This window comes from Artemia franciscana, chromosome 8 (genome assembly GCF_032884065.1).
Source record: "Artemia franciscana chromosome 8, ASM3288406v1, whole genome shotgun sequence".
Taxonomy (NCBI): domain Eukaryota; kingdom Metazoa; phylum Arthropoda; class Branchiopoda; order Anostraca; family Artemiidae; genus Artemia; species Artemia franciscana.
Window position 1 is genome coordinate 28,646,934 of NC_088870.1, and position 25,290 is coordinate 28,672,223.

Genomic DNA, 25,290 nt, shown 5'->3' on the forward strand with positions numbered 1-25,290 from the left:
TCAAACTTTCCTTCCATCCTTACCACTTTCAGCTAGTTTTGTATTAAAATATTCTCTTTTGGCCTTTCTGAGAATTGATTGGAGGCATTTCTTATAAGATTCGTAGATTTCTAGGCTAGCTATACTTGGTCGGTTACGGTATTCAGCCCAAAGCTTGTTCTTCTTATTAATACATCTGAGTAAACGCTCAGTAACCCACGGATAAATTGATGTATTTTTTCTCCCATTTTTAGCCGCTTTTTCTTTAAAACAATGTGCTTCGTATAAAATTGTAAACGTATAATGGAATACTTCGAAACCTTCATTCAAATCTTCTTTTTCCAGAACACTATCCGATGTAATTTTCTCCAGTTCATCATTTAATGACCTTAAATTTTCTTCACGTAGGTCGATAATCGGTACGTCTTCTCTTATTCTCGAAAATGATCTTGCTACTTTTGATGTCTTGAAGACGGTGAATAGGGTGAAATGATCCGACATATCACTGACGATGACTGAAGCTGAGAGTGGAGATAAAGCCAAGAAAATATTGTCGATTAGAGATGGAGTATTTTCCGTAACTCTTGTCGGGATAGTGATTGACGGATAAAGGGTAGATCCAGACGTGAGCGTGAAAAGGTCTTTGCCGCTACTTGTAAGGGGATGGGCCAGGTTGATATTAAAATCGCCCATAAAGACCACATCATGATTCTGTTTCTCCAGCAGCTGGAGTGTTTCCGATAATATATCCATAAAAGACGAAACAGAGCCTGATGGGGATCGGTAAATTTCTCCAATGATTACCTTTCTTCGTGAAGGAAGCGACATTTCGAGGAAAAGTGATTCAAATACACCCTCTACGTTCCGAGTCAGTTGGTTATTTATATAAACTGGGTATTCACTCTTTGTGTAGGTTCCCAATCCTCCTCGTCTCGTATCTTTTCTATGTATAAAATTCGGTGTAAGGTAAAGGTAAAGGATACGGCATTAGACTTTACAGTCCGTACCGGCGGTGCTGATCTCCGTTTCTTGGCCCTTCAGCCAGGAAGTGCAATGGGGGGTTGGGGGCCAGCCATCCTGTGCTTTTCGCACACCCTTCCTGTTTACCTTCCCCAGATTTCTCCAGGTACCCATTTAGAGCTGGGTCGACTCTGGCTAAGCTTACAGAGTCTCGCCACTGACCCCCGTCCCAAACTGAAGAATTGGGTACACTGGGATTCGAACCCGCGTCCTCTCAGACAAGGGATCCCGAATCCAGCGCACGGGTGGCTCGGCCACCCGGGAATATCTAACAGGCTATCATTCTGTCTCGTCAGGAATGTTTCGCAAAGTCCAAGAACATCAGGCTGTACTTGCTGACACATAGTCATTAGATCTGTCAGTGACGAACATAATCCTTGACAGTTCAGTTGAATCACACTGAGCTGAGATTTGGAGCATCCTTGGGCCACATTTATTATTGAGTATATTAGTTCGAGGAAACTTACTGCTACTAAACAAAGAATAATCTGTTTCATTACTTATTACTCGATCAAAAATTTCTTCCAAATTCAAAAACGATTTTTCTAACTGTACTAACCTACTCTGAGCTATCGGCAAGGCATTGCATTCCGGGGACAGAGTGGGAACTCAAAACTTACCTAAATATTTCGGAAGAGTGCGGTCGTATCTTGAAGCTAAGTGAAGAGCCGTGAGAAAAGTGCGCACCCGAATGAATTTCTTCCAAACTGCAATAGAAAACTAACGCAAACAAACATGAATAACTACAAAACACAGGAAAAAAGGAAAATGAGACATTTTTGGAAAACGCATCAATCACTTAGGCAAGCGGAAACAACTTATTGATCAATGACATTCTTGCCGGCTTCTGCTAATGTAACCACAAAAACTGAACACTAAAATCTTTAAGAATCCGAATCAGGATCGTGAGGTTGTGCCGTTATTCTAAGTGTAAACGAGTCAAAGCACTCGTCTGAAAATTTAGACCAATCAGAACTTCGCGACTTTTTCACATCCAACCACAGTCTTATTCCTCTTTGGACCACCCGCGTTTCTGCGGCCTTTTCAGTTGCTGATTTCGAAGTTTTCAGCTTGTACCCGAGCGCTAGTAATTCTGTTCTTCTTTTACCGAGCTCAGCTGGTAAGTCTGTTGACACACTGAAACCCGTCTTTTTCAGCTTTCCACACTCCTTCATAATGGCTGAGCGGTCATTGTCACCAAGGCTAACAAAAATTGGCTCAGCAACTTTTTGTTTTTGTGTACTATGTCGCAGATTCGGAACGGCTGCAGATTGAGAGGGAGTCGTTTTTTTAGAAATGCGATACATGGTACACAAACATAGCTGGTCGGCATCTGTAATTCCTAACTTAGACTGGAGGAATGTGACTACGGTATTTTGTAGGTTTTCAGTTCCTCTTGGAGCCTCAACACCGTGTATCAGAATGTTATTTCTTCTAGCGTACATTTCCTACCGTAGAGCAGTGACCTTGACATGAATCAGCTCAGTCTTTAGCAGTTTGTTTTCTGCTCTTAACACTTTAATCTCAGTCTGAAGTTTCGAAATTAGTTGTTGCAGCTCATCCATACGGCGGTCGAAGTGTTCTTTCGTCACTGACATATTGATACCAGTTAATACCGCTCTGCCTGTTTAATCACGTTAAAAAGCCATAGACTGAAACTTACATGCAAGGGCTCCTTTATGTACTAAAACCAATTATCACTTGGGGCCCGCTTTCATCAAAATGCAGCTGCTCCAAATATCCTTTTAAACCTTTAGATATAGCGTCTATGCTTGTCTCCGGCACGGGGCGCGGCTAATACACATTCATTTCACCGGGCAAGGAGAAACTCTCTGTGTTACTAATCGCAGGTAATCGCAAGGACCCCTTTCTTCTAAGAAATAAAAATCCAGAGGTGCCCGCTTTCAAACAAAGTAAAGATAAACTATAACAAGCCAGCTCTTTGAAATGAAACAGCAATCACCTCTGATCACAATAACTGCTATTTCACTTGGCAAATATCCATAAACAGGTAACACTGATGCAATTAGCAATCACCCGCTTAGTCGAGCATTGAGATGTAGTTAAAAATAGGTCAACTTTTAATCCTTAGTTTCTCAGGTAACACTGATGCAATTAGCAATCACCTGCTTAGTCGAGCCTTTGAGATGTATTTTAAATAGGTCAACTTTTAATCCTTAGTTTCTTTCTTGATTATAATCCACTTTCGATGTTAACTCAATGAGAACAGAATCACAACTCTAAAGGTCAAGTTAAAGACCAAATGAGGCTAATTTAGTACTATTACTTAAGTATTTTGTACTCCATATTCTTTTTTAATTGTAAGTTGATTTAAGCACTGAAATCTGTCTGTTTTTTGTTTTAGGTAGAAAATGAGTATGGGAGTTATCCAGCTTGCGACTACGAATATACATCTACCTTACGGGACTTAGTTCTCAGACACCTAGGAGCAGATACAGTTTTATTTACTACTGATGGAAACGCGGATGGATATCTCAAATGCGGAAAGATTCCAGGAGCTTATGCCACTGTTGATTTTGGAGCAGGTTAGAATGAACATGATTAATGAAACGTCCTTTATTATTACTCTATTTGATCCTACTTAATACTCCATTTTACGTTTATCTGTAGAAAGCTTGAATGTTTTCTTTAAGAATTTCAGTCAAAAATGAAGCCCTATGTTTTTTAAAATGGTTCACATTACTTTTTTTCATGTAGTTAGTTACGGTCGCTTTTCATGCATTGCAAGACTAATTGGTTATATACAGATTTTTTTTCTTCTTCTTTTTTTTGTTTACTATAAATATATTGTTAAAATCAGCCTTGGTGAAAAAATACCATCTTCTAAAAAAATATTTTTATGTCTCTTTAAAATTTCCTGTAAAATTTACATCTCCTAAGAAAAATCTCCTAATAAATTTTATCCCTCCATGTTCTCTGGACTTTCAAGTATTACCATTAGATCAGTCCTCGTTCAGCAGATAGACCTTTAAGTTAAAAATCTTTTCATTTTTCAGAACAAACCGCCGATTAAAAAAAAAAACGATTTAACTTTTCAATGATAGTCTAATTGTGGCTGTAGGGATTGAGGCTAAAATTGTAATTTTCAAATTAAGTAAAGATTTGCTTTTTCTAATCTGTAAATATTTTAAAAGCCCAGAGAAGGGAAAGAGTGAAATCCATCCCTTCATATTTTCTCCTCCTAATATAAGTTAGTTTATCGCTGAGAGTAAGTTGCTTTGTACAAAATTTTGAGTGTTGGTTGTTTCCAAATTCTATTGATTTGCTGTTCCAATAAACAAGGAAGTTTCAATTTCTGAGCTAGAGGTGTGAAAAAAGAAAAGATTTTCTCTAAGAAAAATGTTTATTTTGAGATTTTCTATATAATGCAAACTTTCAGAAGTCAGCCTGAACGAAAGATTATTGAAAGGAGCTTAAACTTTCTACCTTTGGAAGAGGGGGATGAACAGAGAAATAAAAGTGTCAAGAATTAATATTGAAGTCGTCGAGGTTGAGGAGGTTGCCCAAGTTGTTAGTAAAACGATATCTAATTTATCTTCTACACCCTATCTGTAATATTTTTTAAGGTTTTATTGGGTGTCAGTAAAGAGCTAAATAGAAATTAAAAACGAAAAAAATTAATGCTCCGTTGTGTATGCAATATATTGTGTAAAACTGTTTTAAAGAAACTGGCTTGTTATATTTCTGTATATTTGTAAAATTCTGAAAAAGTAGCGCTTTTAAACACAAAACCGACGCAACAAAAAAGGAATATAAGCAAGAAAATCCGTATGTGGCCTGCAGAAAAATAAAAGAACAATTCATAATGTTCTCAACAGTCTTTTACCGGCCATGAAACCAAGTAACTTTAAAACACGAGTTTAACTATCTAAAAAAAAATCAATAAAGCTTAGTTTTCAGTTAAGCGCTAGTTTTTCAGAATTTACAAAAATAAAGAAATATCACGAGCCAGTTTGTTTGAAACTTTTTTTCAAGATTTTGTTGCATAGGCCACAAAGGAGTAATTTTTATTCGTTCCAAATGTCAACTTCACTTTTTACTTTCATCAGAAAAACTTTACTTTTTTTAAATTAATTTTTATGCATTTTTTAGGTTGTAAACACATTGACAGTGAATCTTATAAAAACATCTTTTTCCGAAGTATGCAAAGAAATTAAAAAAGTCAACATAAGTTATTGCTAAAACAAGGCATTAAATAGACGTTTAACTTTGCATCTTTCAAACTTTGCCTTCAAAAATGTGGTATTTGCCACATAAAGAATTCACGGGGTATATTATCCTCCGCATCTTTGAGGAGTTGTAAGTAAAAAAAAATTATATATGAAACTATCAAAGAATTGAAGATGTACAGTTAATAAACATTATGAAATTTTTGTTATTATTAATACGAATTTTCTATCTCAATAAAAAAAAGGTAAAGGATACGGCATTAGACTTTACAGTCCGTACCGGCGGTGCTGATCTCCGTTTCTTGGCCCTTCAGCCAGGAAGTGCAATGGGGGGGTTGGGGGCCAGCCATCCAGTGCTTTCGCACACCCTTCCTGTTTACCTTCCCCAGATTTCTCCAGGTACCCATTTAGAGCTGGGTCGACTCTGGCTATGCTTACAGAGTCACGCCACTGACCCCCGTCCCAAACTGAAGAATTGGGTACACTGGGATTCGAACCCGCGTCCTCTCAGACAAGGGATCCTGAATCCAGCGCACCAACCCACTCGGCCAGGACGGCCTCTATCTCAATGCTGCCAAGAATTTGAACTTCTCATCAGAAAGTGTACTTTCATTATTTTTGTTTTTTTTTTTTATTACTTTTTAATAGAATTGATCATTAGAAATGAATCAGTGCTTGAAAGAGAATACGCATATCAAGAAAGCTATGTTATCCAAGATTCGAACCAGAGTTACTATGATGATACGGCTGAGCTGATAGCACTAGACTATAAAGCCTTGGATATAAGAGTCTGCTTTATTCCTTCTGCTCTTTCAAGTCACCCGTTTATTACATGCTAGAAATTTAAGATAACAAGATAACTTAAACATCAAAGTTTGTCACCGCTCGGTGCGGCTTTTTAATGCTCTTTTTAACTGTAAATCTGCAAAAAGCACGCTGAAATGATCAATGACTTTGAAGTGAACCTTTAAACATCTCTCTACGATTATGCCTGTGTGCTAGCTCTAGTTATGACGATTTTTTTCAGCTTTTCATTCTCTTTACTGAGAGAGAAAGATGGGTTTATTAATATAAATAACAAAACAAAACAATCAAATGGCCCGAAGCAAAGCTCGTTTGGGCTTACAACCCCAATACACATACAAATAAAAACGATACGAAAAAGAAGAAGAAAATAAAAAGAAAAGAAAAGGAAAAGAAAAAAAAGAAAAGAAAAGAAAAGAAGAAGAAAAAAATTCAATTATCCTGCATTTAAATCGATACGGAATTACACTTCAAAAAAGACAAAACAAAAAGAAACTAAAACCACTTGACCAGTATCGCCTAAAACAAAACCAACACCTTGGCTCCACTTGAGGTCCACTCAACTATCAAAACCATAAATATTAAGGCAAAATAGCTTTAATTCCCGCCGAAATTTAAGAAAATTATCCATGTTTCTCAAAGTCGTAGGTAAACAATTCCATGCATGGGGTCCTAGATGCCGAATAGAAAATTGAGATCTACGGGTAATAGCAAGCGGACGACGAATTATATCGGACTGTCTCGTAGAATGTGTATGAATATCACTTCCTAATTCAAACATACTTTTAAAACATATTTGTAAACAATTTTGAAAATGTTTATATATAAACAGGCTTAAATAAAAAGTAATAAGTCCTGCTAAAGGCAAGATTTTGCAATCTTTGTACCGAGTCTTTAAAACCTACACCGCATAACACTCGAAGCGCTTTATTCTGCAAAATATGATGGAAATGAGAAGGAAATGTACTACCCCAAACATTACAACAATATAGCAGATAATTATGAATTAAGGAATAATACAGTGTTCTTAAAATATCCCTTGGGAAAATATACTTCAACTTTCTTAAAATGCCAATATTCCTAGCGAGTTTAAGACTAATATAATCTATATGTTCTCTAAAACTGAGACATTCATCAATTAAAACTCCTAGATATTTTGTACAATTTATTCTCAAAATACTCATATCAGCAATATTAAGTCTGTCTATCCAAGGGTAATAATTTGAGCTCCTACCATACAATAAAAAGCAAGATTTACTATAATTCAAATTTAACTTATTAAGCTCCATCCACTTTTGTACAAACTCCAGACAAGATTGAGGGGAAGGGGGGCTCCCGTGTCCCCCTGCTTTCTTACCCCTGCCTAGAGTCTGAAAAACGCCTTTTTTGGAGTGTTTTTAAACATTTAAGAGCTTAGAACGGAACCTTTCTTAAGCAACGTATTCAGATTGAAGCCTTCTAATGCGACTACCATAGGCAGGTGCTTATTAATCGAATAAAATATGAAATTGAATTAAAATCGAATAGTTGTGGGCATCAAACCATGGCTAATTGTAGAAAAAGCCAAGACAGATAGTCCAATTGAGCGAGATGCAAATCTAGCATTAACCCGCCCTCCTTATTAGGATTGTATAAAAGTTATATTAGTTCATTTGCTAATAGATATGTCTATCTATTATCCGTCCATGCGTCATTTCTAGGGCAGTAGAACTAAGGTAGATAGTCATAGAGTCATGGACATATCCGCTTCTAAATCGAGACAGAATTGCTTGGGAGTGAAGAGGGGAGTCAAAAGCCTTTGAAATACCAGTGACATAAATGTAGAGGCTACTTTTTGACTTTCTATGCCTTTTAAGAATCACTAGAAAAGTAGCATGGGCTTTTTGCGCATCAAGTCCTTCACGAAAATCAAATTGGTTATAAACGCTATGATCACACTTCGAACTAATTTCGTTATAGATACATTTCTAAAGAAGCTTTCAGATCGTTCAACAAACGGTTACCTGTCTATTTGAGTCGCAAGAATTTGGATCTATATGTTTCTTAGAAATACACATTGATAGACCTTTAGATAGCGCATCAGGTATATGCTGGTGGGTGTTGCAGGCCTGGGATAAGATGGCAAGGTGCTCGGACAATTTCTGTGTCCCTTAGAGCCGATTTTTGGACTGCAGATTATCAAAATCTGATGATTATCGCAAAAGATTACATATTTGGCGCCGTTTTTATTGCTGTACAGGTTTTCTGTCTACATACTTCGTATATTTGACAATCTGAAAACAAACTGCCTGACTGAGCAGCCACAATTGGCCCAAATATGAAAACAGTGTTGTATTTCGCTCTGAAGTTTGAGGGCTTCGCTTCACCTTTTTTTTTGTATCCCAACTCGAATTTTATCTATAGGAAGACAGATAGAAGCAGCGACCTTGATCGAATGAACTAGCTCCGCCAAGTAAAAATCTAAATTGAGAGTGTTACCGTTAAAGGAGATACATCAAAGATAAAGACAAAGATAATAGAATCTAATGTGCATTGATGCGTAAAGAAAACATGGCGATCCAATCAGTTGTTAAACATCACTTAGATTTCGAATATGAAGTGGCAGAGACTTGAGTGATCATTTCTTAGGATATCACTTGAAACATGAACAATGGTGCCCAGTATCCGTGGAGCGTCTATTTGGACGAAATACAGATCTGAAGTGTAACGTGAATTCTACGCACTGGAAAACGGGTTCGATTTTGGTAGTAAAAACAAAATGCCACTAAGAAGAGATGAAACTAACATTTGAGTAAGTGGTGCTGACTCATTTTTAAGATCTATGTTAAAATCAGCACAAATAAATTGACTTATTTGCTGACCGAACCTTATGAATGTATTTATAAAGCAAAGCACAAACTGTGGTATATTTACAATAAGAAAATCTCACTTATGTAGTTTGTAGGCATATACACACACATCAAAACAAAAGAACCAAAATCAAATGAAACATATACATTGAAGATTCAAGAAAGGCAGAGAAAAACTTTTTGTTCTCTAAAATAGTTACGCCATCGGAAAGACAAGTTGATGTCAGTTTGGCAGGACGAAGAAATTTCACATGATCACGTGAAAGCTATAGCTGTAAAACATTATTGGCACTCAGAAGGTGTTTAGTGATGCATGCTAAATTTTAAATTGCCAATTTTGTCACGAGTACCGTTAATTGTTCTTTAAAATAATGACACGAACGAAATAGATGATAATTTCATCTGGAAATTACACAATGGTAGATGAATTGAATCTTCCCGTGACCCTTTGAGTGGCTATGCACTAACTATTATTATTGGGCTATGCTACTAAGCTATTACTAGAATGATTCTCTCTGCAATTAACACACTTCACGATCTCAGCTGAACATGCTTGACCCTTGTTAGTATGATCACCTAGACATTTAACATGGTTCTTACAGTCTCTTATGAAATGCACGAATCTTTGGCAATGAAAGCACTGCTAAGGCGTTCAAGTCGGCAAAGTAACTAGTAATAGCCAGTGTTCAATGTTTACGCCAAAGTTGATTGCAAGAATAAATTCTTCTTTAGTTTGGAGTTCAGTTAAACGATTCTAGGACTTCCATATTTCTTTGCACTTGCGACGCTACTAACAAGCCCTCAAATCTGTGAAGCATCATGTTCTGCGTCCATCTTGATAATACCGGCATGTTCAGTTTTAAAACACTGGTAAGAATTTTTAAGGTGGGAAGATAACTGCTGCTGCAGTGGCTGACTCTTCATCGATTTAGTAACTGACCATTCCATTTGGAAATTTTTTATTAACTATATGCTTAAATTTAATAACAAAATCAATTTTCTGAACAAATTCTCACTGAATCTGCCGGTTATGTACGTTATTATCCGTAGGAATGTTCTTTAACAAGACAGGGGTTTTGGATTGCTGACGGCCAGACAGTTGAGGAAGCAGCCTGTGCGCTTACTTCTTGCTTTTCCGCTAAGAATTTGAGCATAGTGACACACATGTTGAGCCCGAGGCCCCAATCATATGCGTACCATTTGGAAATGACGGCGCTTCTGAGGGGTTTACGACAAAAAAAGTGGTGGAGCCACATCGTGTTGCACTGAATTACTGGTTACTTCACATAAATCTGACATGGATGATGAAGCAGGGTGCGAATCTTTTCGCTTTTCAAAAATGACCACTTGCAGAGAATTTATACACATTTTGATCGTGTGCTTAATTGCACGTTTTCCAAAACAATTGCAGTGATATGAACGACTGAATTGTCTTTCGCTGAGAGATGCTTCAGGAATTTCAACACCATACACAGATAATTCAATCCAGCCATTGAAAACAGCTCTTAACAGGTACTGTGCAAAGAAACCAAGCCAAGAGAAGCATTGGAACCACCTCACCTTGCTGCAATAAAGGGTAACTAAATACCGGCAGGTACATACGGTACTTGCGGCAGGTTCCCTTTCGTCTTCTGCTTATTGAATAAGAATATGTACTGGCTACTACCGACACCCCCTAAGAATAAGAACTAGATGGCGCTAAATATTGTAAATGCTGAAATAATAAGTAAAGTTGACAGGTATTCCATACCGTCAGTAGTACACGGGGAGGTTCAATAAACAAGCTAGAAACAAACAGCAATTCTATTAGATATAGAACAAATTTGACGCCAATCTAATGTGAATAAGGCACAATATAAATAACTTAGCAAAGCAAAATGAGACTAGAGATAAATATTCTATTTATTGTTTAATGTCTTCTTGTTTCTCAAGGGGCATTGCTCCCCCCCCCCTGGTATTTTTGCCAGCTTCTAAGGGGAATATTCCAATGAAAAAAAATGTTTTTTTTTTTTCAAAGAACTCACCTTGAAATCGTGAAAACGATGGCCTTTTAAGTAATTTTTAATAGTTCAGGCCCCCTCCTGATAAACATTTGAAGGAAAGAATTTTTCAGGGATAATTATCGGTCTCGAAGTATCTTTATACAAATATTATACATGAATGCGAAAATGGAGGTGGAAGGAGAGAGTAGTCGCCTCCTTCACATTAGGGGAATTTTGGATTAGACAGCTTGTAGTAACAAATTGTAAACGAAGAAATACCCTTGTCAATTGAAAAAAAGTTGCTCGTCATTGCTGTTAGAACATGAAAAATCTGAACAATATTAGGCAACAGTAATTATCCTCCCACCCCACAAAGAAAAGAAGGTGTGATCTTGGTGGAAATTGACATACCTTACATGTATGAGATTTTAAACACTTTATAGAAAGTGTGAAATTTTTTATTTTTGTGAATTAAATGAACAACACATTACACGTAGTAATTTAAACTTGACTAGAAAAAATACCATGAATGAATAGATAAAACCCAAATTGATTACAAAAATGAACTGAATGATAAATTCACTTTGTTCATTATTAAACATATTTGTTCAGAATTAGCAACTAACGCTTATCATATTTAATTGCCTATCAGTGTTTTTATTTTTAAATGAAATGGATTTAAAAAGAAAAACAGTGATGAAAATATGTGTCGTTTTGAAATAATAAGACCAAATTGATTGTCAAAAATAAATTTATTCCAAGGAATGGCTTGTTTTCATCTTGGAGACTTGGCTAGTATTCCAGTAAGTGTAAATACCACTTTATCCTTCGAGACTTAGGCACAAATCAAACTATGTTTTTCGGAGACATAAATTAAAATAATGTTTACAATTTCTTTTCAATATAAAGATAAAAAAATAAATTTAATGATAAAAAAGGCGAAACAAGAAGTCCGCCGACAACATTACTTTATGCCCAAATGCCTATTTTATGTTTTTATAGGCTCAAAGCTACTGAACACGCACTACAGAACTGCTCCATTTGAAATCAAAGGCTATTTTCGGGACTAAATACTTAGTGGTTTTTTTTTATTTTGATCATCTATATTATAATATTAATCTCATATTTTTAGTCATGAAGCTCGGAATCCTTAGTACCAACATTGGTCTGTTGGTATGATACAAGGGCATATTAGAAGAGGCAAGAACCTAAAGACCTTACTTTAGGCCCTTCCATCGTACATACTGAAAATTTTTGCATGTCTCTGATTTCAGAAAGGTGTGCCAACCCTGCTATTCGTGGAATTTCCTCTTAGTGTATTTTGATTTTGACGTCAATTTGCCAATATTAGGTTCAATCTTGTAACAAGCAAGCTTTGAAATCATTAAATAACAGCTTTGGTGGAAAACAAATCCTGCTTGTAGAACTGATTTTTATGGTGTTTTGATTTTAGACATGAATATTTTGGTACCCTTGCCCGTGTAACTGTTTCAGGAGTTTTGTACCTTTTTCACGTTTTAATTCTTTTTTTTTCTAGGATCAGATGTAAAGAGTGCCTTTAGAGCTTTACGCCATTTTGAGCCAAAGGGGCCTCTGGTTAACTCTGAATATTATACTGGCTGGCTGGACTTTTGGGGTGAACGACATTCAAAAGCTGATGGAAAGCTGGTTGCTGATTCCCTGTATCAAATACTGGCTTTGAATGCTTCGGTTAACCTCTACGTATTTCATGGAGGGACATCTTTTGGGTTTATGTCAGGTAAAAATAAGATCGATAAAGTAGAGAAGTGGCAGTCACGGTTAGCAAATAGTTTAGATTCCAGCTAAAGCTAGAAATATGAAAATTTATGCAGAATAGTCTTGGCACCATGAGAATGGACATACATTTTCAAGTGTTTGATTAATTTGACTTGGGTAAACGGCGGAAGTATGCGGGTGCCTAATAACAAAAAAATCGTATCCTTTCAGAGGAAAAATACAAAAATTCCCAGCATTCCGTTCAGAACATTTCTGATTATAGTGGCTTCATATATCAGCCCATGGGTATTCCTGTAATGCAAGCAAAAGTTGACGGCATATTTGTACCGAAATTACCCCTTATTAAGTTGTTTTCCTAGTGTGATACTATAATTATACGAACTTTTTTGTGTGCTAATAGCTGCACTAATCTATATATATAAAATTACTAATAAACAAATACATATTTAGGATCACCATAAAAAACTGATTCTTTGATTGAATGTTATCAATAGTTAGGCTCTTATACTTTCGTTATTGACAAGGATCATTATTTACTTACCATTCATAAGAAACTGATTTTTGTTTTGATCCAACTAAATCATAAAGAAAAAAAGTTTGTGGAAAATGGAAAAGGGTCACTCAGTCACAAATTAGATCTTATATTTTCCTTATTAAGGGTAAAATTCTGTTGGCAGGCACCCAACAATGGGGCAGCACACATTTTTTCCATGGTTTTTCCCTATTCAGCTCTTCTTCCTTTGGTTTCCTTATAATAACTTTATAGTCCCAAATTTACAGGGAGGCTATGGCCCCCTGACCCACTGCTGGCGCCCATGCTTACACCCCTTAAAATTTCCAACAAAATATGTGCAATTTTATTACGTAAATAAAGAGTCACAGGGGTAGGTTATCATCATTAATTTTGAAAATGGAAAATTCACATATTTTCATGAAAATGAAAGTAAATAAATAGGATTTTTGCATTGATTTTTTTTCTTCAAAGCAGGGCTTTAATTTTCTCTTACTAAGCAGGGTAAAAGGAGGAATGCATAACAGGTAGGATTGTAAACCATCGATTAGGGGTTATTAACTGTGGCGGTTCTAATGGTCCACTTTTCATCTTGATTTCACGCAATTTTTGAGGAATCCAGGTTTTTTTTTCAAAATTTCTACAATTTTATTTTCGCAATAAACTTTTGCTATTAAAATAACCCGATATAGTAGTTACCATTTCCGAATCAGCAACAAATTTCATTTTTTTTTTTACTAGACAGTTTTTTTCTAGTTTTTTTGGCACTTGTACACAATGGTACACACTCGAGAAGGGAAGTAGATTTATCCTTATGAAATATATCAAAATAGGATGAAAATATAATACTTTGGAAACAACTTTCGGATATATATTTGCATATTAGGGGGGGGGAGGGTAAGGTGTAGCAGGTCTGCATGCAAAGTCTGTAAGCTACAATTATTCTGCATTTTATGAAGTAAGAATTGCTTTCTAACTTCACGCTGTCCAAATACTTTACCCCCATCCCCATAATGTACAAATATATAGCCATTCAAGCTGAAGTAGCTTAGTTATATAACTACCTGTGTTGGCGCAGCGGGTTTGACCTTAGCGTGGTAATACGGGACCCAGGGATCGAACCATGCTGCAGGAATGCACTACAGGGCCGACGCAGGGACCTTAGTAGTCAAGAAGCGTCGTTAATCCGATACAAATACAGTAGCTCAGTTGGTAAAGTGTTATGTTCCAGGTTCTAGGTCCGAGAGGTTCCAGGTTCGAACCTTGGCTTTAGCATTAATACAAAAGAAGAAAAAAACTAAAAAAGATAAAAACTACAAAAAAACTAAAAAGGAAATACTAAAAAAAAACTAAAAAAGCTAAAAAACTAAAAAAAGGGTTAAAAACTAAAAAATAAAAAAGTAAAAAAAACTAAACAAAACTAAAAAAAGGTAAAAACTACAAAAAAAACTAAAAAGAAAAAAAACTGAAAACTAATAAAAAAACTAAAAATTGAAAAAGAAAAAAAAACTAAAAAAAAGGAAAAAAACTGACAAATAAAAGAGAAAAAGAAAAATAAAAAAAAATAAATAAAAAAGGCAAATGTATTCAAGCCGAAGTAGGTGAGTTGGTAAAGCGTTATGTTCCAGGTTCTAGGTCCGAAAGGTTCCAGGTTCGAACCTTGGCTTTAGTATTAATACAAAAGAAGAAAAAAACTAAAAAACAAAAAAAAAATAAAAAACAGGTAAAAACTGCTAAAAAAATTAAAAAAACTAAAAAATTAAAAAAAAATAAAAAAAGGTAAACAACTAAAACTAAAAAAGAAAAAAACTAATAAAAGGGTAAAAACAGCAAAAAAACTAAAAATAAAAAAATAAAAACTAATAAAAAACTAAAAACGGAAAAAGAAAAAAATAAAAAAAAGGAAAAAAACTGAAAACTAAAAAAATAAAAAATGTAAAAACTACAAAAAAAATTAAAAAGAAAAAAAAACTAAAAAGCTAAAAAATAGGTAAAAACCAAAAAAAAAAAACTAAAAAGAAAAAAAGGAAAAAAACTAAAAATGTATTTCATCATATGCCAATTCAAAAACGAATGTATATACAGACCGGGACACAGGGAATATAAATGACGTCCGGGACACTCAAAGAGAAATTACAGACTGGGATACCGGGAAACAAATGACGACTGGGACGTGTGTGTCGACTGACGTCATGTTTGTCGACTATAAATGACGACTGGGACACAACTACAACGGGGACGCCGGGGGGCACAGAGGGATATATAAATGACGATGGGGACACAGGGAATGTTTGATTAGCAATCACCATCAACAAAGCTCAAGGGCAATTATTAGAAAAATGAGGTATAGATCTGAATACGGATTGTTTTTCCCATGGACAATTATATGTTGCATGTTCGAGAGTCGGTAAACTTGACAATCTATTTATATGTACAGACAATGGGACAGCGAAGAATGTTGTATATTCGCAAGTTTTACGTAGTTAAAAACATATATATATATATATATATATATATATATATATATATATATATATATATATATATATATATATATATATATATATATATATGTATGTATATATTCAAAGGTGGGACAAAGGGACACAACTACAATGGCGCGTAACTAATATGGCGCGTAACGACTTACGCGCGCGGGGGGGCGTGGGGGGCGTGAAGCGCCCCCACCATATATATATATATATATATATATATATATATATATATATATATATATATATATATATTCACAGGTGGGACAAAGAGACACAACTACAATGGCGCGTTACTAATATGGCGCGTAACGACTTACGCGCGCGGCCCCAACAGCTATTATATATATATATATATATATATATATATATATATATATATATATATATATATATATATATATATATATATATATATATATATTATATATATATGTTTTTAACTACGTAAAACTTGCGAATATACAACATTCTTCGCTGTCCCATTGTCTGTGCATATAAATATATTGTTAGGTTTACTGACTCTTGAACATGCAACATATGATTGTCCATGGGAAAAACAATCCATATTCAGATCTATGCCTCATTATTCTAATGATGTGTCCCTGTGTCCCGGTCGTCATTTATATTCCCTGTGTCCCGGTCGTCATTTGTGTCCCAGTGTCCCAGTTTGTAATTTCTCTTTGAGTGTCCCGATCGTCATTTATATTCCCTGTGTCCCGGCCGTCATCTGCGTCCCGGTGTCCCGGTCTGTAATTTCTCTTCGAACAATCCCTGTGTCCCGGTCGTCATTTATGTATCTTCCCTGTGCCCCCGGCGTCCCCGTTGTAGTTGTGTCCCGGTGTCCCAGTCTGTAATTTCTCTTTGAGGTTCCCGGTCGTCATTTATATTCCCTGTGTCCCGGTCGTCATTTGTGTCCCGGTGTCCTGGTCTGTAATTTCATCAGTTGACAAACATGACGTCAGTCGACAAACAACTTCATGACGCATACAGCTCAATCCTTATAATGACGTCAGTCGACAAACATGACGTCAGTCGACACACAAACATGACGTCACTCGACAAACATAACACACATACAACTTATTTATATATATATATATAGATATATATATGTGTATATGTATATATATATATATATATATATATATATATATATATATATATATATATATATATATGTATATATATATATATATATATATATATATATATATATGTATATATATATATATATATATATATATATATATATATATATATATATATATATATATATATATATATATATATATATATATATATATATATCATGAAAAGAGAAATCACCAATGCTACAGCACAAACACACACAAAAAAAAAAAAAAAAAAAAAAAAAAAAAAAAAAAAAAAAAAAAAAAAAAAAGGAGACAGAAGGAGAAAAGGAAGACTGTTTTCCTAAATTAGTGATTAATATAGACCAGCACTTGAATGAGGCCTTAACCCTACTCATCCATACAATCACATAGGTCAAACAGCATAGCCACACACAATCAACCATAAAGAATAATCCATGGACAGGCAGTCATGTCGTCATTTACCAAACCATAGAAAAAATAATATAGACAAATAATTCAGAGGCAACACCCAACATAAGGGCTCATCAGGAGAATACACTGGCCTATATAGGGTTTCGCCACTCTAAATTCTCTACCCAGCACAGTGTTGTGGCTACCACAGAATATCCATGGCATCCCCGCGTCAGGTATCACCCCCAAAATACATGTCTATGAAAAAAACAGCAAATGTAAAACAACCAAGTAAAACCAAAACAAGCTTATCCTGTTAATATATCCCTCCCTTTAGCAACAATAGGTAAACTAAATATTATAAATTTTACCAAATCACAAATATTAACACATTGCAAAAAACCTGAATGAACTAAACAATTATATAATTCATCTTTACCATGTGGCTAATTTTTTAAAAATTCCGCTCAAATAGAAACACAATTCAAAATAAATGGCGCTGTGACAACATTTCTCGAACCTCCGAAATTAGTCAAAAATTTCTTTAAGTATTTCTAGATAATTCTTTTGATATTTATTTAAAAGTTCGTTATAATGAAAACTAAATTTTTTAAATTGCCAAGTTAATTTATTTGCAGAAAAACCTCTTGATATCAATTTTTGGCTTAAGATTTTACATCTATTTTTAAAATCAATATAATTACTACAAATCCTTGCATAACGAAGTAACTGTGAGAAAAACGCTGAATATGTGATATTTGAGTGTATATTACTTTCAGGGAATGGGAAACTAATCACTTCAAAATCAAAATCATCCGTTTTATTATACATTTTAAAACTTAATTTATTATTATCACAAATATTAATATTTAAATCTAAGAAATGATCTTCATGACCAGCGCCATGACTAGGCTCAAGAATAAGCTCTGATGGATATATATTTTTAGAAATATCAATGAAATCCTTACAATTTAAGACCAAAATATCATCTAAATATCTTTTATTATTTGACAAAGCATGTTTTAAATTAATTGGATTATTCTTATCCATCATATATTTATATTCTAATTGACTTAAAAACAAGTCAGCTATAAATGGGCTGGCATTCCCCCCCATGGGAATTCCCATAATTTGCCTGTACAAATCACCCCCAAATCTTATATAAGTATTGTATAAAACAAATTCCAATAACTCAAAAATCATATCCAAGCTGTAACATCTCAAGTTAACTGTAGTATTAAAGCAGTTTGTCCATATGGCTTTTTTATTATAACTGTCTATTTTTAAGAACCTTTTACTAGATAAGAGGAAAGATTTCTTTATAACAGTTTTTAAATTATCTAACACTAAATTGAGTGATAAATTAGTATACATTGTCGCAAAATCGAAAGACTCAATTCTTTTAGCTGAAACCATTGTTAAAGAATCTATCACCTGCAGTGAATTATTAACACTCCAATATGGATTAAAATTCGAAAATTTTTTAATACCAGAACAATAGGTTTTAAGTTTATTTACAATTTCCTTTAAAATTAAAGAGAGGTCAGTAGCAGCAATGCGGGTTGGACATTTAGCTGCTCCAGCAATAAACCGTGGTTTAGGGGGATTCTTATGAAATTTTACAGTCCAATATAGGAAAGGGAACTTTTTATCATTGTCATTTATTTTAATATTAAAATTTTTAAAAAGTATTTCTTCAGTCTTTTCAATTAAATTCTCATCCTCTATATTTACCTTTTCATAAACATTAGTTGTGCCTAACTCCCTTTTTAAGATATCACAATACAGCTTCTGACAAATTATGGCAAAATTATTATTAGCTTTATCCACTGGCACAATTACAAATTCATTCTTTAGATTAGCAATTGCTTGTTTAATCTTCGCATTATAAAATAATGATTTAGTGTTACTATTTTTTAAGTTAGAATATATTTTATTTCTTACTCTACTAATAATTAAATTCTTCCAACTTTGAAAACTCTCTTTATTTTTATTCTCTTTCTTACACCACTTATCAATAAATAAATCAAAATCATTTTCCAAGCCATCAAGAACACTCGATGGTTTCAGATGATGAGAAAGACGGAAATTTGCCCCTTTATTCATTATAATTTGAAGATCATCTTGCTTTATTATTGACAAGTCCCCTGTTATAACATGTTTGTAAGTAGGATTTACAAATGGGCCAAGTTGCTTACAATTACAAACCGGTTTCCAATTTATATCGCTATCTAGTTTTTTTAGTATTAAATTATAATTAAAAATAATTTGCCCAATAGTTTTTGAAAATTTATAAGTTAAAACTGGACTATCATTATAATTTAAATTACTAGGAAGGGCCTGTTTCACATGCCGCTGATTTAAAATTTCTGGTAAATTAATATCTTCAATCTGCTTACAAGTAAAATTAATAGGTAAATATAATCTGTTATCCTTATTACTAATCTTATCGAACTTTTTCTTTTTTGAAATAAATTTCGTTTTAGATAGAATGCAAATTGTATCACATATTACTTTAAAATTATAATCAAGAGCTGTATTATTCTTCACAATCCAGAAAAGTTTGATTAAATTCCTCTTGGATAAATTATTTAGACACTTTATTACAGAAATCATACCCCTAGATTCAAGTAGCTGGCATAGATCTATAGAAAGCATATGTACATCTAATTCATTTTTTCTATTATTTTTCCTATGTCCTCTCGATCGTTTTTTACGTTTGGTAGGACAAGTAAAAGAAGGATGGTCCATAAAACCATCAATACATTTAACAACAACATGAGACATGTCACCATATTTTGCTACACGATCATTTAACCCAAAAGGATAAGCTGTACCAAGAGTATGGATCCAGAAATCCTCCTGTTTACGTAGTCTATTATTCTTCTCTTCTTTATTTAAATTTTCTAATTCTAAATTTTCTAAAATTGTGACAGTTATATCTGATATGGAACATTTACCATTACTACAATGTTGAACTAGATAGTTATTAGTTTTTTCATTATTAACTGTTGTCTTGTGTCCAGAAAATCTTTTATATATATTATTAGTTGTTTCCCCCACATATTGTAGGCAGCATTTATTACATTCTAATAGGTAAATTACATTGGTTGTTCTACAATTAACATTACCACGTAACTTGCATACAAAATTTTTATTATACAATGTACTTTTAACAGAAGTCCGTGGGACAAAATGATCTTGGCAAAGAAAACAACGACTTTTACACTTACCAACTTTCAAAAAATCGTTCCGAGTTCCGAGGCTAATATTTGTGTTTTGTTGCATAAAAAGTTATTGAAAATAAATCCAAAACAAACCAACATCCAAATCAAAATCCAACAATCAAAGTCCAGAAAACATGCCAAGGTCAATAGGTCAATAAATACATAAGCAAAAAGATGAAAGAACATGAAATTTGCATAAGTGCCATCTCACCAATAATTAACAATATCAGGTTAAAAACCTGGACCAGGGTAAAGGTCTGTCGGGGAGAAAACTAAAAAAATTTTCTCCACCAGCACTGGATCCAACCTGGAATAATATCATGAAAAGAGAAATCACCAATGCTACAGCACAAACACACACAAAAAAAAAAAAAAAAAAATATATATATTTAGGAGGCTTAAGGATATATTTTGTTTTTTTACTTAGGAGGCTTAGACAACCCTTATAGACCCTGTCCTACATCTTACGACTATGATGCGCCAATATCTGAGGCTGGTGATCTTTCTACGAAATACTACTTAATCAAAGATGTTATAGAAAAGGTAAGGCAGTGCGACAACACGAGTGACGAACATGCTAGGAAATAGGCTTCAAGCTCATTAATTTGAAAATCCAGAGAAAAAAAACCAGCATGCAAAGACAAGAAAACATGAAACCCCAACAATGCCCTTAATACCAGCACCAACAAAATAATGAAAAAATTCTTCAAAGATAGTACAATTTCCAACGAAATGAATCACACACCTTCATTTCGTGAGGTATAATATCATTTTGTACACAAAAAAAAATTAAAGTAGAGAAACAGTTCCTGTGAGTTTTTGGAATTCGGGACAAATCAGACAAAGACTAGACAGTCTTTCAACTTTTTTTTTAATTTTGCTAAATGATCAGAATATAGGTTAACTATTCAATGTCTTCAAAAATGTTAGAATCATAGATATCAAAAATCCAGCCTCTCTCAACTAGATCTTTTATAGATCGGAGGTCCATATACTTATATGGTTAATTTCCTGATCCTTTTCAAACGGAAGAGCTGTATTTGGACGAGTATTACAATTTGGGTAATTATCGGGAAGGCGATGCAAGGCAACAAAGTGATCAGAACTTCAGATATCATTCCTGTGAATTTATTGGGCTCCTGGTCAATGCTTTTGTTAAAAAAAAAACTAACCTCTCATGTTTAGCTCTAGAAGTAGAACGCTGCTACTTTACCTCAAATTATATTGCGCGCACCTCATAGATCCTGTCCTGTTGCAGACTTGTTTTTTCTCTTTTTTTTTTAATCAAAACATCTGTCCAAACTGAGCAGCTTGCTTAGAAAATTTACTCTGCTTTTAATGAAGTTCCTGGTAGGTGTTATTTTAGTTATTGGAAGGTCTCTGGTTGATTTTGAAGAATAAGTAAACACTTCTTTTCATCCTCAATTAAGTAAATAATTTCCCTGTTTTTTTTAATTTGAGATCCGTGTGTCGAACTTGAGGATACGTACCTATGTGAATTCCTTTTCTTTCATGGGGGACTTGATTAGTATAGCTCTATCCTCATGACGTAGCGCATTTATCTGTCTCGAAGAGTGGGCAAGTTTTACACGTTTCAGTTCTTGGCATTAACCTTTGTTTCTGTAGAAGCCATTGAAAATTTATGCTCATAATTTCTTAAAAGCCTTATCTATAAAATTCATTATCCTTGTCCCAAAATTCTCCCAAACTTTCTTCATTTAGTCTGGTTTGCGCTGACACGTTCAATTGTTGTTAAAAATATTTGGAAATTTCATTCTTCGCAGCTATCATATTGAGTATACTAATCTAAAAGATGTTTTACGCTGAATTATGCTTAATATTTTTGTCAAAGTTACCTCAAAATCAACATGTCTACTTCCAAAGTTCAGGATATAGTGTTAACATTAATATTTATTAACATTTTATTAACATCAACATTAATATTAAATTAATTTTTGCTGGTATTGTAGTTCCAGTCTCTACTTCATGCACTGAGTGGAGACAGTCTCATCGTAGGTTAGCCGCAAGTCCTTAATTTTAGTTTTGATCAAAACGTATTTTTTAAGTTCAACCCTTTCGGTCCAATTGCTTATTTGCCATTCGGATTATCAGAGGAAAAAGAACTGTATAATAATTCTTTTATTGTTCTCTACTAAAAAGGCAATTATAGGTAATTATGCTTGATATTTATAAAATTCTATTAAATCGAAAATATCCCCTCCAGCAGCACAATATTTAGTGTTACCAACAATTTATGTAGATCTTGTTGTATTTACTTTGAGTATTCAGTAGAATTAGTCCCATTACAGGTTAGCTCAGGTAAATTGTTCGTTTTGACCAAAAAGTAGCTTCCCAGCTCAGTTAAAATGCTGGCGATACAATTATTTATTTGCCACTCAGATTATCAATTGAAAAACTGAAAACACTTGTACTTCGTAGTACTTGTTACGTTTTTTATTTTGTTGAATGTATTTTAGCAGCAATATTTTCTAGAAAATGTAACCTACTTATGATTAGAGTTCTATTGTCCTTTTTAAGATTCAAAATGACCGGAGGGCACCCTCTCCCATGCCTTTTTCTCCCCAAAGACATACGACCGAAATTTTGAGACAAAGATTTTGTTCAAGATAGTCCAAAGGCCAAATAACTATGCCTTCGGTGTTGACATAGCCCCTCCCCCCCCACAGCCTCCGGGCAAAGGCTGTCAAAAATGCGAGTTGCCCACTGTTTACATGTCGTTTTTTTATTGTGAAATGGCAAAATATTTGATCCTGGGTTTCCAAAAAGGTTTAGGGCTCTAAGGTTAAACTCTAAGGAAATGATAAGAAATATATCAAATAAAATCAAAGCACTCTGTGCATGCTGGTCGTCAAAACGGCATATCAGCAATATCTAGGGAACAGCTAAAGGTATAACCAGCCTCCCCCATTGCCGTTTTTAGATTCTTCCTCCCCTCAACGCCTATCTAAATTTTGAAAAGGTCGTTTTATTCAAAATAGTTAAAAAGTCTAATAGCTAAGCCTTTTGTAATACCATGCTCTCCACGGCCCTGGTGCAAGGATTATAAATTATGCAGTTTGCCCATTGTTTACAAGAGCGACTTATCATTAAAAATAGGAAATTTTCGATTCTGGGTCTGCTAAAAAGGCTAAGAGTATTAAGGTGAAACATCAAGAAATGTTGAGGGGTATTATGAACTAAATCAAAAGACAGCATGTGCATCTAGTTTATCAAAAAGGTATTTCTGCAAAGTTTTAAGAACCGAATAGTTGGAGAAAAACCAGCTTCCCATCCCGTGATCTGTTTAGTTGCCTTCCCCCCAAATATATCCGATTAAAACTTTGAAGTAGCTGTCTTGTTCAAAATCGTCTAAAGTTCAAATAACTATGCCTCTGGAGATAACATTACCCCACAGCCCGTCGGGCAAGGGCTATAACTTATGCAAGTTGTCCATTGCCTATTCATACGATTTTTCATTAGAAAAAGAGGGCATGATAGATCTTGGATCTCCAAAAAAGCATAGGGTATTAAGGTGAAACATTCTGTAAATGTGGAGGGAGATGTCGAGCAAAATCAAAGCGCACAAAATGCTGGATGGTTGTCAAAAATCTGCAATATCTAAGGAAGTGCTGATGGCGTTTAGTTGAAACGTCCGGGGTATGTTAAGGGAGGGGAGAGTGATCGGAGGGCTACCAGCTTTTATAGAAATTTATTTAAATAAAATTTTTTGACAGAATAAGTTTTTCAAAGAAAAATAAAGAACTACGTTAAACCAAAAAAGAGCAGAGATAAAGTCAAATAATTTTCCCGCCGTAAAACTACTACAAATCACCATCACTAAATAGATGAAACCCAGACAGAAAGAAACTACAATAAATAACCAAGTCAAAATCAATACACACAGAAACTATGATGAGTAGGGTTGACGCCTCCCGTGTCTTTTGAAGACCAGAACGCAATTTTTACTTTACCAAAAGCAATCCTTATTTCGAGCTGTGTCTTTCTATTTTTTCATAATATCGAAAAAGTAAAAGAAGCACGGTCCTAACTAAAATTGTTTGACGAAACAACAAATGAATGTGGATTGACAGCTTGATATACATATACTGATATTTATTCCTCGAAGTCTTAATATTTTTGGATTCATTAATGTTAAAAAAGTAAAAACATTTAAAATCTATTTTGTTTTTAGTAAAGTGCAAATTATGTTCTTCTATCACCTTCCAACTAATCTTAGTTTTCGCCCGGTTTGAGTTTGACTCGGTTCTTTATTGTAATTTAAAAAACTTCAACTTAAAAAGTTTTTCAAAGAAAAGCAAAGAACTTCATTAAGCCAAAAATGAGCAGAAATAAAGTCAAATAAACTTCCAAGCGTAAAACTTACACAAATGCCTATCAATAAATAAATTAAACTCAGAAGGATCAGAATTATAGTAAATAGCTGAGTCAAACTCTAAACGAGCAGAAATTAATATAAGTATGGATGACAACCCTCATGCCTTCTCAAAACCAGAACATAATTTGTACTCTATTAAAAAAAAACGACTGATCTTGTATTGTCAGTTCAATTGACACAATGGTATTTATTCCTCTAAGGTTTGATAATTTTTTATTTATAAAAATAAAAAAAAAGTGAAAACATTTAAAACTTATTTTGTTTTCAGTAAAGTGCAAATTATATTCTGGTCTTGAGAAGGCATGGGGTATATTGACACTACGCGTGTTAATTTTTGCTCGTTTTGAGTTTTATGCGGATATTTACTGTAATTTCTGTTCGTTTTGAGTTTCATTTATTTTTTTACAGTGATTTGTGCTAGTTTTACGCTTGGAAGTTTATTTATCTTTATTTATCTTTATTTATGCTCATTTTTGGCTTTCTGGAGCTGTTTACTTTTCTTTAAAAACTTGTTTGTGGAAAAAGTTTTTAAATTAATTTCTTTTTGTTGTTCATTGACATAGTCCTTTTCATG

The 25,290-nt window shown here is 34.1% G+C and overlaps 1 protein-coding gene across 3 annotated transcripts in view; it reads left to right on the forward strand.

The window, feature by feature from the left end:
* Positions 1-25,290, forward strand: part of LOC136030244 (beta-galactosidase-like) — a 123,805-nt gene that overhangs the window by 68,927 nt on the left and 29,588 nt on the right. For all 3 annotated transcript variants that reach the window (XM_065709071.1, XM_065709070.1, XM_065709072.1), the window contains exons 7-9: positions 3,365-3,545; positions 12,362-12,583; positions 20,748-20,863. In XM_065709071.1, the coding sequence (XP_065565143.1) occupies positions 3,365-3,545; positions 12,362-12,583; positions 20,748-20,863 (519 nt within the window). The remainder of the gene's footprint in view (positions 1-3,364; positions 3,546-12,361; positions 12,584-20,747; positions 20,864-25,290) is intronic.